The sequence below is a fragment of the Sturnira hondurensis genome, unplaced genomic scaffold, assembly GCF_014824575.4.
Source record: "Sturnira hondurensis isolate 20B ecotype Veracruz unplaced genomic scaffold, ASM1482457v3 Scaffold0007865, whole genome shotgun sequence".
In the NCBI taxonomy this organism is placed as follows: Eukaryota; Metazoa; Chordata; class Mammalia; order Chiroptera; family Phyllostomidae; genus Sturnira; species Sturnira hondurensis.
The window spans coordinates 3,407,172-3,424,397 of NW_028080496.1; the positions used below are offsets into that span (position 1 = coordinate 3,407,172).

A 17,226-nucleotide genomic window follows, 5' to 3' on the forward strand; every position below is an offset into this window, starting at 1 on the left:
AACATGTTTTACGGTTAATGGGTCGGAACTTTAGAACTGGAGGGGCGCCGACTGGCCGTCTGCAAAACCGGCCTCCAGGTGTATGGAAACGCCAGCACTGGCACGTTTCCGGGAAGAGCCGGAGCGGGCCTGGGGTGACAGGAGTCCAGCCTGCAGAGCACGTGACATCCCATGTGGACAAAAATGGGGGACACTACATGTCAAAGTAGAGGCTTTATTTACAGTGATACCCAAAGGAGATTTACCAGGAGACCCTCCTCCTCCATAGCTTATCAGCATGCCCTGTACGTCACAGGCCAGAAACAGAAACACCTTCGGGGCAGGAGCTGAGCCTTCTCCTCTGACTCAGTCCATAAAACCCAAGAAAGTTCCGTGATCCCCAGCTGGCGCTTAGCAGCGTGCTTGGGGGACACTGTTTGCAGCGCAGCGGGCAGCAAGTCCAGGAACAGCTTCAGGCCTTCACCTCACTCATGGCCTCCATGAGGCGGGCACTATTGGTGACTGCTGTCGTCAGAAAAATGAACCTGTACCCTGAGGAGCCAAAAGCACCAGCACCCGTGAGTGCGAGCAGGTCAGAGGCCCCCGGCAGTGGCAGCAGGAACCCCTCCACCTCCACAGCCCAGACTAGGCCGGAGCACCCGGGCACGGACACAGATGCGGTGCTGCCACGCCAGTGGTACCCAGACAGCAGCCGAGAGGCCTCCCTGAGCGCTGCCCTTTGTCCCCAAGAGGCCACCCAAGGAAGCCAGTTGTCACTGTCCGGTTCTCTTACCTTTCTCTCTGCCCAAGAACCGCAGGGCTGAGATCTCAGAGAAAGTGCAGCCACCCAGGAACACCACCAGGATGAGGCGCAGGGACTCGCTGGAGGCCTTGTCTTCCTTGGTCACGTCTGCGGAGGGGGGCCTGGACTCAGCTTTTGCTGGCACCCTAGCCCCGCCCACCTTGCCCGGCCCCGCCCTCCGGCCACGCACCTGTGAAGGCCAGCTCGCTGCAGTTCAGCAGCCGCAGCACCTCGTCCAGGCCCTGCCAGCTCCGCCGCTCCAGCACCTGGGAAGGCACAGTCCCCGCTTTCAGATTAAGACAGGGCCGGGTGTAGGGAAGGCAGCTGTCCGCTGCCCAACCGGCACCGTCCCTGCTAGTCACTGCGCAGTCACAACCTGCGACAGGCTGAGGACTGGAGAGAGCAGAGGGCGGAACACGCAGGGGAGCAAGGGGCACTGGCTCTCACCTGCTCAATGACGCGGCAGCTGAGGGGCACATAAGCGCCACTGAACACGTAGGCCATGTCACGCGGCACCTTCAGGTCATACTCGCCATCTACACGTGGGATCTGGAAGGCAAAGGGGACACCGTGAGGCAAGTGACAGCCCAGTCTGCAATCATTTACAGGGTCGGAGCAAAGTGGCAGGTCCCTAAGAGCAGTTCTTACTTCAACTAAAGGGAGAAGCAGCCGTGACTTGCAAAGAAAAGACTCCGCAAAGGTTCCAGCTCCCCGTCAGCACCGGCCGGCTCTCCTGACTGAGTTCCCACGCTCCCTGGAGGGAGGGGTGCCCTCTGCAGGCCCCTCGGGGACATGGGGCGCATCTGTCACTAGGGCAGCACTTAGCCTGTTCTCTGGCTTGTCAGGCACTTGTTCCAGGTTTCTTAACTGCATGAATCTGCGTGTCTTGCCTCATTAGTAAATGAAGCTCATGTTATCATGCTACCAAAGACAGCATCTTGGTATAAACAAAACAACAGAAGGGTTGCAGTGCATCCGAAGCCCCCCTCCAGGACGGCACTCCAGCCTCCCCCGTCCGTCCCTGCCGCATGTACCAGATTCAGCTTCTTGCTGATGGCACGGAAATTGCTCCTCTTGGCCAGAGAGCTGAAGGCGTCGGTGATCTTCCCTGGGGAAGAAGCCTGTGCTGGGTTTCACCCAAGTCTGTGGGCCCACGGCACTGCCACGGGCCACGCCACTCGGGAAGTGACAGGCCCACCTCTCCTCCAACAGCAGGGCCTGTCCCACATCTCAGCGACCCACCCACAGATGCCTGGGACAGAGCAGGACACTCAGCACCGCCCCCCCCACCAACCTGTGCCCGTCTTCCTCCTCCTGTGGGGGCCAGCTCCCTACAAAACTCGGCCTACAGGGTGATCCCGGTTTACTGGTCACATGTACGGGCCGTGGGGTCAAACCGACCCAGGGTTCCCATGAGACTGAGTAATGGAGGGGTCTTAGATGAGCCTCTAACCTTTTACAGTTTCCTCCTCCATAAAATCAGACCACACTCGCCTTCATGAGGGGCTGTATTTAAAGGGCTCTGCATTCTCCGGGGGTCAGTGAATGGCAGCAGCTCCCGCTGGCAGGGGCAGCCGTGGTGGCAGTTACAGCAGAAACCACATTCTCCTTCCCCGCCTTCCCTCCACCCCTGGCTCTCTGCCAGCAGAGGAGAGGGGCGGGGCTTTTCAGTGCCCCCTGCTCACCAGCAGCCTTGTCTGTCACCAGTTTGCTCACTCTGCTCTCCACAGCTGTCAGGGTGTCCCCAGGGGCCTGCTCGGTGAGGAGTCCTGCTCGCCGCAGATTGGAGAAGGTCAGCAGGTGCTCGGGGCCGTAGCTCTGCAGGAGACGCAGTCAGTCTCTACTGGGCGCCCACCTGGGGTCTAGCCCTGCTTGGTCACCCAGAGGGGATGGTGGGGGCGCTAGATGGTCTGTGCCTTGAGGAGCTCATGCTTGCTTGCATGAAACGTTTTCTTATCAGAGAGAGCCAAACGTCAAACTCAGAAGAAAAGCAATGTGAACTGTTAACGACCAGAGAAAGCTACTGATAGAAGGATGGTGGGGTGGTCTTGCTGATGAGATGAGGCCTGAGAGAAAGACCTGGCAAGGAGGCAGTTATCGGTGCCCCCCAACGAGCTAGAGTGAGGGGCAGTTAGGGGCACGAACTTAGCACCTGCTCTAACAGCCAAACTGTTGCGTCTCAGCACTGGCCGCCCTTGGTGAGAACCAGGGAGACAGGGCAAACCTGGCAGGGGGCGGGGTCTCCCTACTGGAAGGTGACCATCCCGAGAACCACCCAGAGGGAGGCAGGACAGGCACAGGGACAGGAGAGGGGCCGTGTCTTTTGCCTCGTTCAGAAATGTTCAATGCCCCCCTCCACCCAGTTCTCCTGGCCGTACCTGTAGATACTGAGTTTTCAGGGATCGATAATCTTTGGGGATCAAACCTGAGGGGGAGGAGGACAAGACAGGTTTGTGAGCCAGCTGAGGTGTCCCAGAACCTACAAGCAAACCAAGCAGCCAGCCGGCCTCCTCCCCACGAGAAAACCCTAACCAGGAGGCAGGATTCAGTAAATGGTGTCGCCTTTGCACCCTGCACTTGATTCTAAACTGACCCTTCACTTGAAGCTGGCTCATTGGATGAGAAAGCCCGCACTGGCGAGGCAGGGGGGCGCCCTGAAGCCCTGGGTGCTGAGGCACCCCAGCTGAGTGCTGATCCTAGCGGGGGATGGGGAAGTGTAGAAGCAGGAGGGGGCAGGGCTTCCCTGCGTCTCTCCGAGGCTGAGGGCCAGAGCTGCTGGGCACGTCTCATGCTGCTGGGAACAGGGAGGAGTCACCTGGCTCCAAGGCCAGTCTCGATGCGGCCCCCCACTGAGGTAAGAAGAAATGGGCCTCCAACCACAACAAGGAGATTTACAATACTTGGACCCCTGCTCTGGGCAGAGAGCACCCTGAAACAATATGCTCAGTATTCTCTTGCTGCTGGACGCCTTCAGCAGCAAGAACTAGTTGCCCTCACAGGCTGGAGAACCCAGGCGTTTGGAAACGCTCACGAGCTGGCTGGCGGGCACTTTTCCCCAGGCCGCATCTCTCCCAGAAGCTGGTGGAAGGCGGCAGAGCAGCTGGGGCAAGGAGGAGGTGAGCCCCTCTCTGAGCCTGTGCAGTCCCCAGGTGCGACAGCCCTCGTCAGGGGCTGGGGGCCAGACCTCGTCCTTGTTAGGGCGAGGACACTAACCGACCCTTCGGCCTGAAGACGTTTCGCTCCAAACAACAACTGCCTCAGTTTTATAGAGAGACCCCCGGAGCTGCAGGGAAGTGTCCTGTCTGCCAGCATGTCTGCTGCCCCTCCCTCTGGCACAGCCTGGTCCCGGGCTCACCGTTCTCGGTGATGGACAGAAGGCACATGAGGCGAAGGCTTTCTATAGGTGACACCTACACAGGGAGAGAGAGCCAAGGAAAGTTCAAGTTTGTAGCACACATCCTCCCCTTCCTTCCATGGCAGGGGCGGGGGTGCTGGCCCACCTGCCGGTCGATGTGCTCCTCAATGTAGCTGGTGCTCTCGCGGATGCCGAAGCCTTCTAACAGCGCTGTGGGTAATCAGAGGGCCGCCTGTTACCAGGGAGCAGTGCGGCAGCCACCATGTATGCTAATGGGCGGCTCTCTCCCCATCTTCTCCCCGATCCTGGGTTAAGGGGCCCCCAGACTTCTAACAGGAGCCAGCACTCCCCACAGCTGGTGTCAGCTGGACATCGCCAGAGAGCATCTTTTGGGGGCGGAGGGAATGGGAGCCGACGGGAGCCAGGGCAGAGGTGAGCGCGGCCAGGCCCAGCCAGGAGTCACCGTGCTCAGTCTTGATAAGCTCCTGGAAGTCCTGCTTGGTTTTCTTCTTCATGATGGACTCACAGGCTCCGATATCTGCAGAGAGGATGAAAAGCCAGCTCACGCGTTCCTGGTCCCAGAAGGATATTCCTTCATTGTCCAGAAGAGTGAAGGCCTCAAGGCAAAACGCAGAAGTGCTTCTCGCTCTGGACTGGAGCAGAGCAGTGCCCGCCACACTCCCCGGGGTCTCCTCCCCGGACTGGGCGGCCTCTGCCCCCTCCCCTCACCCCTCCCAGCCCCTCCCAGCCGAAACCTACGCAGACTCAGCAGGCGGTGCTCCTGTTTCAGTCCCTTCAGCTCCTGGGACACGAAGTTCTTCATCTGCTTGATGTCCATGCCTCTCCGGCGCTGTGGGGAAGTCCCCCTAAGGTCACCTGTCCCGCCCTTGGACAAGAGCACCCACTGCCCGCCCCCGGTTCCCACTGATCCAAGAGACACGTGGGGGACCCTGTGGCGGGTCAGAGTGGTAGCGGGGGACAGCAGCCTCAGGGAGGAGGCCACCAAGGAACCAGAGCAGCGGGCCGGGCTCGGAGCCTCACGTCATACTGGGCCTGCAGGTTGCGGGCCTTCTGGCTCAGGAAGCCGAAGACGTTGGAGAAGTGCTCATTTCGGATCTCACTGAACACCTGCGAGGGGAGCAGGACAGCCAGAGCTCAGCGCACAGAGCCCTGCCTCGCTCCCTCCCGCCCGCCGCGGTGACAGAGCAGCAGCGCAGGCAGCGTGCTCAGCGGCTCCAGCAACAGTGAGAGGAGGGCCCAGCTGGCAGCAAACATCCGGGGTGGAACCTGCTTTGGGCCGGGGGATGAGCTCTTGACCGGCAGGGACCCTATGTCCTATGCACTTGGCCTCCCCTGCAGGGCCGGTGCCCTGGCCACTCGGGAGCAGAGCCCCTGGGGACCCACCGCGAGCACCCATGCCCTCACCTTGTCCTCAGCGTTGAGCAGCACCTTCAGGCTCTTGTCAGAGGATGTGATTTCCGGGCCGAAGTCGACACTTCCTTGAAGAGCGGAGGGGACAGCCGTGAGTTTCTGTGAGGAGGCCCCCCTCCTTCCCTCCCCAGAACTGCCATCACAGGCCTCCAGGGGATCCAAAGCCAGCAGCGTGCCCAGAGCCCGGGTCGCTGCTGGCAGCCATGTCCCACGCAGGCGGCCCGGGAGCTGAGGACCTGCCCTGGCTCACTGAGGCGCCACGTACCACACTTGATGCGGAAGGTGTCGTCCACCAGGCCCTCATACACCACCTGGGAGCAGAGCGCTGTCACAAAGTCCACATCTGAAACCAAGACCCGCGCCGTGAGAGTCCCCCTGGCGCCGCCTGCCACTCGGTTTGCTCAGTGTCGGCTCAAGAGCTGTTCCCAGGCCCGAGCGCCCGGCACTGGGGCCCGTCTGAGCCTCGGCTCGGCCTGCACCCGCACAGCCTCCAGGCCCAGGGACACAGGCGGGCTGAGTGTCGCTCACCTCTGTCCAGGAGGAAGATGTGTCCAATTTCTGGCCTGCGGCCCTTGGCTTCACCGTCCTCCTCCTCTTCTAGTTTCCTCCACAGTTCGTATGACATCTGCCAGGGATCAAGATTTGCTTTTTTCCCCCAAATTTTTCATTTTCTTTTAATCTAACATTTTTACTTTGAGATGTTTATAGGTGCACATGCAGTTGTGAGAAATATGGAACATTCTTAACCTTCTGCCCCAGGTCCTCCTGCAGCCCCTTCACATGGGAGCAAATTTTTTAAAAGATTTTATTTATTTCTTTTTAAAGATAGGGAAGGGAAAGGACAAAGAGAGGGAGCAAAACATCAATGTGCAAGAGAGACATCAATCAGCTGCTCCTGGCTCACACTCCAACCAGGGACCAGGCCTGCAACCCAGGCATGTGCCCTGACCGGGAATCAAACTGGCGACCCTGTGCTTTGCAGGATGACGTCCAACTAAGTGAACCATTCCAGTCAGGGTGGGAATTTAACTGTCAACAGGAGGAAGATGTGTCCAATTCTTATTAACTGTCAACAACCTCCTTTGTTCCAAACCCCTCTCTCCCTGCCTGTCCCCATCCCCAAGATACAGAGGTCCAAGAGTCCTGGCTCTGGCCTTCCTGTTAGCCGCCCAAGTTCTGCTCTGAGGAACGGCTCTGCAACAGTGAAAGCAAAGGAAAGAACGGACCTCCTGCCGCAGATGCCCCGGACAACCCGTGGTGGGGCGGGAACGGGGACGCGGGGGGGCCTGCCAGCGCTCACCTTGGCGCATCTCCCGATGCCGTAGCAGTTGGGGAAGGGGCCGTAGAGAGTGCTGAGAAGGTGCAAGGCCTGTGCCACTGTGTTGATCCAGCGCTGGTCTCCTTCCTGCAGGGATCACAGGGGCCACAGACATGGAGGCCAACCCGACAGACCTACCGGGGAAGTACCGGCCCTGGGGCCCTGGGGCCAGAGGCAGGCTGTGGGGACGCTCGAGGGAGTTTACTCTGACTGTCCCCAAAGGAAGTCCCATGCCTGCTAATCAGTGGCATTCAATCTCCCCATCACTGTCACACACAACAGATTGTGAGAGTTGGGTGAAGGTACATCAGTGTTTCCAGCCCACTGGACCCCTGAGTGTCCCCACCCACCGACGACGCCAAGACCCAAGGGCCCACCGTGTACCAGGAAGTAGTCCCTGAAAAACTCGGGCAGCTCCATGCTCAGCAGATCCACGTCAAGAGGCAGCAAAGAGAAGGCCCATTCATCGCAGCTCACATCTGTGGGCACAGGGCGCCTCAGCCCCCCTGCAGAAGGCAGGGGCACCAGCCAGCGTGCGAAGGCACCGAACGCATGCACACCCCAGGCTGCGCTGCGCACGGCTGCTCGAGGACGAGCAAGTCACAGCCTGAGCCCCGAAGGAGCCCAGAGTCCAGTAACCAATGAGACACAGGCACGACAGCCTGTGATATGATGCGACCAGGGGGCTGTTTTCCTTAGGGTCCCAGCCAGAAACACAAGGAAACAGGCAGCCACAGTGGAACAGGCACTGACTGAAAGGCGCCCATGGGCAGGCACTAGGCTGGGCACTGGGGACACAGCGGGAGAGAACGGACCTGCCCTTAATCTCCTGGGCAGAGTCTTACATCTGGTGGGAGACGTGCAGCAGACAGGCTGGGCCCCAGAAACGAGAGCAGCAACCCTTGCACACCAGCCTTGCAGGGTCTAAGCTCAAACCGGGGTGCAGGAAAGAACCCTCCGGAAGTGACATTTAGGCTGACTGTAGGTAAGATTGGGGTGGGAGAAAGCGTAGGGTAGGGACCATTCCAGCCACTGCAGGACGTGCTGCAGGGAGGGCGGCGACCAGGTTGGAACACCCCGGGGAGGGAGGGCACAGCTCCTCCTGAGGGAGTCTTGGAGGGAAGGGCAGAGCAGCTGGTGACTTCCCAGGGCAAGCCTGTGCATCCCCTCCCACTGTCCCCCTTCTGGGCCAACTGGGATGCAACAGGAGCAGGAGGGGACAGGGAAGGACAGTTGTCCCTTCTGCCTCTGCTGCCCCCCATCCTCACCTCCGAAGATCCCTTCCTCCTCCAGCACCATCTCGCAGGCATAGAACTGCGGGAGGAAGGAGGCCGATGAGCAAATGCTGCTCCCTGCCCTTGCCGCCCTCTGCGTCCGGTCCCCGTGAGGACAGCAGCCGCTGCAGCCGCTGGAGGACCCCGATGTTTAGGTAGAGAAACCACTGGAGTCAGGAGCCTAATGCTGTGTTTCCCTGTCCCCCAGTCCCCCATTTCGTGTACGTATTGAGTCTGCTCCGCAGGCAGGGATGGGGAGGGCAGGGCAGCTACAGATGCAGAGAGAGGGCGCTCTGGTTGGGCTGTACCCGTGGGACCCCTGAAAGCACTGAGGGGTCTGGAGACTCAGCCTCAGGGGTCAGCGGCACACGCGCTGCATTTAAAGTGGGTGGCCCCTCCAGGAGAAGAGAGCCCAGGACCGGGCCCAGGGGACCGCGAGAGCCAGGCGGCGGCGAGGAGCTCTGAGGGGGCGGGGGGAGGTGAACACTGCGTGCTATTTCACTGTCACGAAGAAGAGTCGTCCTCATCCCTCACGCACTTGCGTCAGCATGACTGAAACCCACAGGCCTGCTTTTAAGGCTAACGAATGGAATTCCAGAGCCCAGTTTGAAAACGGCCATTTATTAACAGCGGGCACCTCAGGGCAGGACAGAGACCCCTCCTCCCTGATTCCTTGTACAACGTTAGATGGAAAAACTCATATAAACATCAGGTTTGCCTTTCTGTAATACAGCGGTTTGTATTCAAAACTGTTACCGCCTTATTCTCATCATGGTTTAAACAAATCTGTCCTTGGAAAAGTTTAATTAGAAAAGAAAGGGTTTTGTAAGACGCCAAAAACGAGAAATTATGCCCCAGCTCCTTGGGTGACATTCAGGAGTAACCTGTAATTGCAACCAATTATCCTATTTGGGGACATCTTGCCCTGGTGGAAGCCACACTCGACATGTTTGTTCCTGAACAGGACCCCGGGTGGTGACACCCTGCTGCAACCTGCAAACCACGCTCAAAACCAGACCACCGGCTCTCTCCTCTTACTTCTTTTACACAAGGAAAAAAGCAATAGACACCTATGACTCCACTCAATTTCTAGACAGACACGGAAAGTTGTCCTGTTTAAATTAAAAGACATAAGTACCGTCATCAACCCCATTTTACAGATGAGAAAACCAAGACACAGCAGTCACCCAAGAACCACACTTCAGCTTCGGAACTTTTAGGCTCCTTTCGTCCCGGAAGAAACCCCTGTCCCTCCAGCTGTGACTTCTACCCGATCTAGCTGTGGATCTAGCTGTGGCCGGCACTACCAGGTGCAGCCTTCCAGGCAGACCCGGGCGGGGCGCGCACCTGCACGTCCCTCCTCCAGTAGGCGGGGCTGCGCACGCACCTCCGACACACCTCGCTGATGAGGGGCAGAGGAATGGAGACACGGAGCTGCTAGGGCAGATCGTGAGCACTGCTCTCACGGAGGGAAAGCTGGGAGGGACCTAGCCCGGCTCTGCAGCCTCACTGTGCGGCACACAAGCTGGGTTGCAGTCACATGGTCTCTGCGGTGCCTGCCCGTGCAAGGAAAAGCCGGGCACGGGAAGGCCACAGCTCGGCATACTTCTTACGGAAGGGCTGCAGCGAGAGAGCCATGGAAAAGCCCTGTCATGGGCCGCTCCTGCGCGGGAGTCGGTGCCAGCTCTGGGGGTCAGTCTTCTTCTGTGGTTTGCTTGGGGGCCACCTCACTCAGCCCCCAGCCCATATTTGGGGCAGTCAGGTGACAGGCCCTCTGCTAAGCAGTCGGGTCTACGTTAGTAAGACAGTGACGGGTGCTTGCTCAATCCATATAACTTGCTTTGGGGGAGATGGAGCTGTCGCCCCCTCCTCCCTTCCTGGTTCTGAATCCTGTGCTCCCTCAGCCCCTCCCACCAGGATCCGCTCACCTTCTGAGGGCTGAAGATCACTTTGTACTTTCGGGTCCGGCCGGCCAGCTTGTCAGCATTGACGAGGCCTATGGACAGGGAATGCGACGTGGAGGCCGTGGGCTGTGCGTCAGAGGAGGAGTAGGGAGGCAGGCGCCCCCGCCCCGCCCATGGCCCGCATACTCACTGGCAATGTAGCGCACGTTCTTGATGCGGGGTCTGACCAGGAAGCACAGTCTGGGGGAGGGAAGGGGCGACACTGAGGGAGGAAAAGCAACTGAAACTGACACAACGCCCGCTCCTCTCAACAGGCCCACAGGTCTCAGTCTCGCCACACCTGGGCCACTCGAGGCGACAGGGACACTGCACTTGGTGGCAACGGGGTCACTATCTGGCCCTACGGGGTACCCAGGAGTTCCTATTCTCAGATAACTTATAATCTATCAGGCAAAACAGGACACACACAATGTATAAAGTATGAAACAAGTGTTAAAAACCATACAAGAAGGTATATAACATATTTTCCAAACTGGAGTTCAATAACACATTCTCCAGGTACCCAGGAGAATTTCTCCTCGGAGGGAGGTTGTACATTACTCAGGATGGAGAAATATTAAAAAGAAAAACAAAAACCAGACAGCAGGCAGTGCATGACTGTACCAAGAGAATGGGACCGATACCCAACACCCCGTAAACCCAGAGGGGGGCCCCCAGAGGAGGCGGGGCAGCCTCTGAAGGCGGGGTACTGTTTACAGGAGCAGCCGGGACGGGAGGGCACCTCGGGCGGGGTGGGTGTAGTGGCCAAGAGGGCGAAGGCGCATGCGCAGAGCTGGGAAGCACATGCCAGCCCGTGGCAAGCAGAGGCCTGGCCGAATGGCAGCGTGAGGCCACACTGGAGACTCCCTTGGCTTCTGCGATGAGCAATTTAGACTTTACTCAGATATAAAGGGAAGACTTGCAGGTTCTTGAGAAGAGTGCAGTGACCATATTTTGGAAAGTGTCATCTGGTTAGAGACGGCAGACTGGGTTAGAGAGAGAAGAGGGCAAGGGAGGGGGGCTGCAGAAGGGGAGACCCATGAAGGGGCCGAGTGGAACCTAGGGTGCAGCTGGGACAGAGCAGGGCGGGAACCATATCACAAACATTCCAGGGCCAGACCTCAGCCAGGGACAAGCATGCAGGGACAGCCTCCGGCTTTGAGCCAAGCCAGGCTCCCCCAGGCACTCACTGTTCACTGGAGCTCAGGGCTGGCCTGTTCTCCACCTTGTACAGCTTGTCTACTTCGTGTTGCTGTGGAGAGAACCCAACAAGACAAGGGACATGGGGCCCTTGGAAACCCACAGTCTGATGCAAACACAGGGGACTGGCCTGCTATTTATGCTGACTCGAGAAATCCAACTGTCCCCCTGACAAGCAAGCACTGAACCTTCCTCAAAAACCAAAAATAAAAAACTTCAAAATGTGGACAACAGCAGCGACCCCCACTCTCAGGGCACCCAATCTCGCTACCCTCTGTGTACCCTGTGAGGGTGGTCACTTCTCAGTAAATTGTGCTGTTTGTCAAAAGGAAACTGCTTAACGAGCAGGGCGTGGCCTGAGCCCACCTGTAAGAAAGGGCGGGTACCTTCAGGATGGAGACGTTGGCGATGCGATCCAAAGGGCTCATGAGGTCTGCCTCGATGAACAGGTCCTTTCTCCCTGGAAGCTGAAGGAGACACAGCATTCTGGGCCCATTCCCAGGTCACACCAGCTCCCTTGCTGAGAGCCCGTGCGGCCGCATGGTGAACAGAAGCACGGTCTCTGGGTGGGAAGGGCGGAGATGCCCTCTACCCCAGCCCTTATTTGCTGCTGATGTCGTGTCCAAGGGGACATTTCTCTATATGGTCACCTGTTTTGTCTTCTTGTTTTGTGTGCCAGCAGGAAAATATCTCCCCTTCTTTCTGAGGTTAGCCTTTTGTCACTCAGCCCTCCAACCTACCCTGTGACCCTGTCCTTTGTCACCGCCCCTCTTCACCACTGTGCCTCCCAATAGTCCTGGTCCTGCTGGACAAAGGCCAAACAAAACCAAACCCCACCTGGCATTCTGCACCCCCTTGAACTGCCAAATCTCTTTTTAAGGAGCTTTTTTCTTCTAAGTACAAAACCACTCCCCCACCCCAGATCTCTGTCCCCTGATTCCAGCATCACCACTCCTAACGTGGCTGTCACCTGGCTGGGGGAAGGAGAGGGCACACTGAGTGGCAAGGGGAAGGAACATGGCGCAGGTGTCCTCTCAGTGAGGCCTTGACGAGTGGGGCAGGTGCTGGCGGTGACACGGCAGGAGGGCAACCCAGCAAAGGCCAGGGAAAGAGCAGGTGGAACCGAAAGAGCAAAGCAAGCAGTTCAGTGTGGCTGATGCACAGGCATGTGCAGGGCCGCAGTTCACAGCCCTGATGTAAGGGAGTCTCGAAAACAGTTGCTAAGAACTGGGCCCGAAGGGCCGGCCCCAAATGCCGGGCGGGAGACTTCACAGTTGGCCGTCTACGGAACAGGAAGTTCTTGTGCACTGGAGCCTCCTGTCCCGTGAGCTGGGTCTGGGAACTGTGGGGGAAACGGGCTGGAGACGGGGGTCACTAGAGGCAAGGAGCCCAGTTGTGGGGTTCATGTGACAGTCCAAGCAGCTCAGGCGTGTGGCAGTGAGCGAGGCCCTGAGTCAGGCTGGTTGGCGGTGTGGACAAAATAGGTTACTTAAGAGACACGTGGAAAGTATAACCGTTTTTTGAATGACTGAAAGAAATGAATCGTCTTAACAGTGCTTGCATCTAGGTGCTTGTTTTCTTTTTTCCATTTTTTAAATTTATTTTTCAAAGGTGCTTGTTTTCTTTGTACTTTCCTTTACCTTGTACATGTCCCATACTGTGTGACCATTACTTTATAACACTATTTTAAAAAGTCAGGTGGAAGGAAATATCCAAAGGACTCAGTAACTGGTTAAGTCAAGATGAGGGGGGAAGGAGAGTCAAAGCCAATTCTGAGGGTTCGCGGCTGAACGGCAATGCCCACTGACAAGAAGTGAGTTTGAAGAGAATGTCATCACACTGGGACCCACTTGGCCACACTGAGTCACCCTTGTGGGGAAGGGCGACTGTCCGCACCTACACTGCATTGACAAGTTCCTCTCGTTGGTCCCTTTTACTCTCTTTCCTGTGGCTCTCACCTGGGCCAGTGGCTTTAACTAGCACCTCTTCAGTTCCTCCCATCTGTTGAGTGAATTTCCTGTGCAAATCAGGGCACAGAAAAGTGAAATAAAATCTGGCCCTAGATCCCCTGAGGTTCTCCCAAGTCCTCACCTCCATCCTGGCAGCGGCTCTCCAGCTCCATCTGCTGGACAGTACAAGAAGTAGCTCCTACCAGCTCTTAACTTCACCCTATTCAAACCCAAATTAAGGAGCTTTCCCCACCCAACCCATTCCTCTTTCTAATTCTTTCGTTCATTTCCATTCAGTGTCCATGCAACAAATATTTATTAAGTACATGCTATGTGCCTGACTCTCACAAGGTATACAGTGTTAAACAAAACAGACAAGTTCCATCCTCAGGGATCTTACAAGCTAATGTCTGCACACATGGACATTAAACAAACTATGTATGTAAAAATTATACTTGCAATTATATTAGCAGCATTACTTTCCTATTAACTCCAGTTTAAATCTCAAACTCAACTTTCCTTCTCCCTCAACCTTTACAACCAATCAACAAGTCTTTGAATCTTTCACGGTGACTTAAAAAGGCCATTATTGCCCTCCATTCCCAGTGTCGCTAGTTTTGGATGGGCCTTTACTACCTCTGTCTGGTCTATGGTCTCCAAATTGCCCTTCTGCTTGCCCATTTACCCGCCTGCACTGGCAGCTATGAGAACCACCTTCAAGTACAGCTTCGCGCTACAAATGGGGCGGGGTGGGGGGATCCTTCAGTGGCTGCCTACTGTGTGATCACAGTCTTCCCTGTAAAAGCCTCATCCTTCCCCGGTTCCTCCCAAATTTGCTCCTCCCGATCTATTTCCGGGGAAACTGGTCTCCTAACTGCAAAAAAATATATGCTTATTCTTTACATTCCGGCTCATTGAAACTCCTAGCTCACTCCAGTTAGAAATGACTTCGTGTTCTGAACGCTTCAGGCACCCTACCTATCACTCAGCACGCGATACGCTGGGTGTGGCCATTCGTGTGTCCTGCGGCTCCTCCCGGAGTGTGGGCTCCCTAGGAGCAAAGATGTCTTAACTAGCTCTCCCTCCCAGTGATGCCTGGCACCAGTGCTGTGTCCCTTGCCTCTATGGGGAAAAGCTGGTTTCCATGAACTCTCTGGCCAGGTCCCACGTTTTCCTCCCTCGGGGTTTCATTTCGGGCCTGCCCCAGAAGCTCCAAGGACAACACCAAAGGCCAAGAACAAGATCAAGGGGACTCAGCAAGCTAGAATCACACGTGCAGCAAAGGCCCCAGGCGCGGCAGGCACTGACCTGCTCCAGCAGGTAGATGAGCTGGTCTCGGGCCAGCCTCTTGAGCATGGAGAAGTCAGGCAGCTCCGGGGCGTCCGGCCGATGTGGGAAAGCCATGGCCACGGGGTGTCAGAGGGGGGTCGCCCTCCGCTCTCCCAGGGTCGGGAGAAGCCCAGGATAAGCGCAGGATGGCTCTCCTTTAGGCCTGGGCAGACTTGGAAACAGCCCCCGAAGGGGCCCTCACCCTTCAGCTGCGCTTGAGGAAAGAATGGCCACCTCCCGCCGAGACAGTGGCTGCCTCAGTAACCCTCGTCTCACGCCTCCCCACTGCCGGTCAGCGGAATTCCGGTCTTCGCTGCTGCAGGGAGAACCCCGCCTACCGACTGACAGGAGAGGCTTCCGGTACTTCCGGAAGTCCTCTTTTCTCGGGCGGAGCTTGGTGGATCAGATATGGACGGTGTCTTGGAAGGGACATTTCAAAACTGGAGTCAACGCCTCAAAGGTCCCGTCTCATTTCTGGCCAGAGAGGTGAGCTCCTATGATAAAACTAGTGCGTAAGGGCACCCTCGATTCACCTAGCTCATTCAAGAGAGGGTTGGGCACTTGCTCGATTTCAGAACTTCGTACAATGGGTGAAACGCATAGGAGACTTAACAGCACTGATCATGGGGCTCTCGACTGTCAGTCAAAGTTAGTCTCTTAGGGGCGTGCTAGCTAGCAGCTCTCTGGCTTCTGAGCTGCAAGGGAAACTCAAGACCTGGGGAGTGGGCTAAGGGTGGGGGGCAGCGGAAGAGGAGAACGCGTTAGGATCCAGTGGGAGCTAAAAGTCCTGCCGCCTGAGACCTTTGGATACCAGAGTTTTGACTTATTAACGTCCTTCATGGGAAAATGGATTGATAAACTATGGCGTATTCATAAAAACAAATGCATAAATGAAAGAAGCCAGAACGAGGGTGGCATTTGTGTGATGTCGCTTACATAAGGTTCCAGGACAGGACAAACTAATCTGTTGAAAAAATTTCAAAAAAGTGCTTGACTTTGGCATAACTGGGAAGAGAAATTAGGTAATTTTCAGGGATGATGGTAATTATACCTACCTATTTAGAGAGTGGAAAAAACTTATAGAGTCAAAGGAATAGATCCTGCTGACGATAACCTGAACTCAGTAATCAATCAGAACAGCACATCCTCATCTCCTGCACCGGTCAGTAGGAAGGACAGGGCATCCGTCACCCTCTGCCAAAACTTTGATCTGATCAAGCCTCAAGACTAGCAATCAGGTCATAGGAAAGGTAGAGGGTAGTGAGAACATGTCAGAGGACACCCAAAGGATGAAATCAAAATGCAGGAAATTATATGAGATAAACAACCTGTCAAGCGGTGAGGGGAATAAAACAGAAGGGGAAACCACATCAGAATAAGAGACTTCTGGAAAACATCAACAGAATGCACTGGTGCCTGGATCCTGTTCCAAATAAACCATAAAAGCCATTTGTGAAGCAATTAGAGTACTATCATGATTTCAGCTGAAATTAAGGAATTACTAAAACTGAAGTTTTATGCACTGGCATATAGATCTATGTTAAATAGGAGTCCTTAGTTCTTTGAGATGTAGACTGAAGGATGTACAGATGAAACATGTCTGGAATTTATTTATTTTAAGCCGGCGGTAAATGTGCAGCAAGTGCAGGGTAATGAGATTGGCCACTTGTTCAATGTTACAGCCGGGTGGTGGGTGCACAGGGGTTCATTCCCTTACAATATTCTCCCTACTTTTTTGTATTTGAAAAATTCTGTAAGCTCAAACCAAAAACTACTGTTGTGCTCACGCTGGGCTTCCAGGTCATCTAGCAGTGGATACTGAGCTTTCCTCCCCCATCCTCCCTCCATCAGACTGAATCTCGGCTGCAGAAAGGCTGAGGCTGCCGGGGACAGACGAGACAGTCACTGTAGAAAACAGGGACTTAAACCTCTTTTGTTGTCGTTCACCAGCCCCTTGAGCTTGGCCCCAGGTTTCTCTGAGATGTCCATTCTATGCACAGCTCCTTTTCTCCAGGTCCAGCAGAATCCTGCCATTTGGACACTGTGCCTGGGCCCCTGTAGATTAGAGTCCAAGACACACGGATGGGAAGGAGCTCAGACCTTGCTGACCGCTACCTGCACGGGGGGGGGGGGGGGGGGGGGGGCCGGNCAAGGGTGGAAGGTGGGGCTTTCTGCCGCCCTGGGCTGGCTGTTTGGTGTCAGGTCCCCCACCCATTTCCTCACCCCTATGAAAATCCATGCTGGGAGCTGGGGCTGCGGCAACACAGACAGGTCTCCTGCCCCCATGGGGTCCACATTCTATTGGGTGAGTAATCACAAATACAGTGGTAATGTTTTCCTAATATTGGGGAAAATTAAACAGGGTGTGGTGATCGTGAGAACATGGAGATGCTTTAGATCTGGTCATTGGGAAAACCAACGAAAGTAACATTGGACCTGAGTCCTGAATGACAAGGAGCCAGCCATGTGAGATACCTGTGGACGAAGAACCAGGAAGAGCAAAAGCCTCAGACTGACCTGTGCAAGAACAGGAAGACTGAAGCTGAGTGAACTGCAGCCGAGGACGAGGTAAAGGAAATACCTATCCCAGTTTGTAACAGCGAAAATTTCCCACGGCCCGCTGGGGACTAGGCCGGACAAACAGCA

At 56.0% G+C, this 17,226-nt stretch overlaps 1 protein-coding gene across 2 annotated transcripts; it reads right to left on the bottom strand.

The window, feature by feature from the left end:
• Window positions 1-200: 200 nt before the first annotated feature.
• Window positions 201-14,931, bottom strand: VPS33B (VPS33B late endosome and lysosome associated). 2 transcript variants are annotated; one of them, XM_037053581.1, is made up of 23 exons: window positions 14,560-14,931; window positions 11,689-11,769; window positions 11,293-11,354; window positions 10,254-10,303; window positions 10,088-10,155; window positions 8,154-8,199; window positions 7,270-7,364; window positions 6,868-6,972; window positions 6,096-6,192; window positions 5,833-5,910; window positions 5,562-5,635; window positions 5,178-5,264; window positions 4,896-4,986; window positions 4,600-4,674; window positions 4,282-4,346; window positions 4,137-4,191; window positions 3,166-3,206; window positions 2,467-2,605; window positions 1,816-1,889; window positions 1,229-1,330; window positions 972-1,047; window positions 773-889; window positions 201-531 (listed from the first exon to the last, which is right to left on the bottom strand). In XM_037053581.1, the coding sequence occupies exons 1-23, from the start codon at window positions 14,653-14,655 to the stop codon at window positions 452-454; spliced, it is 1,854 nt and encodes a 617-aa protein (XP_036909476.1). In that variant the 5' UTR covers window positions 14,656-14,931; the 3' UTR covers window positions 201-451. The 2 variants fall into 2 exon arrangements, with proteins under 2 accessions (XP_036909476.1, XP_036909475.1); XM_037053580.1 differs by having other exon boundaries at window positions 2,467-2,599; window positions 3,160-3,206; window positions 14,560-14,930.
• Between the last annotated feature and the right edge of the window lie 2,295 nt (window positions 14,932-17,226).

Excerpts from the sequence above, each read along its gene's own strand:
- VPS33B (XM_037053581.1), bottom strand. The coding sequence starts at position 14,655 with ATGGCTTTCCCACATCGGCCGGACGCCCCGGAGCTGCCTGACTTCTCC. Across the intron at positions 10,156-10,253 it reads GAACGTGCGCTACATTGCCA|GCCTCGTCAATGCTGACAAG; the intron begins GTGAGTATGCGG and ends CCCTGTCCATAG. Across the intron at positions 6,973-7,269 it reads TTTTCAGGGACTACTTCCTG|GAAGGAGACCAGCGCTGGAT; the intron begins GTACACGGTGGG and ends TGATCCCTGCAG.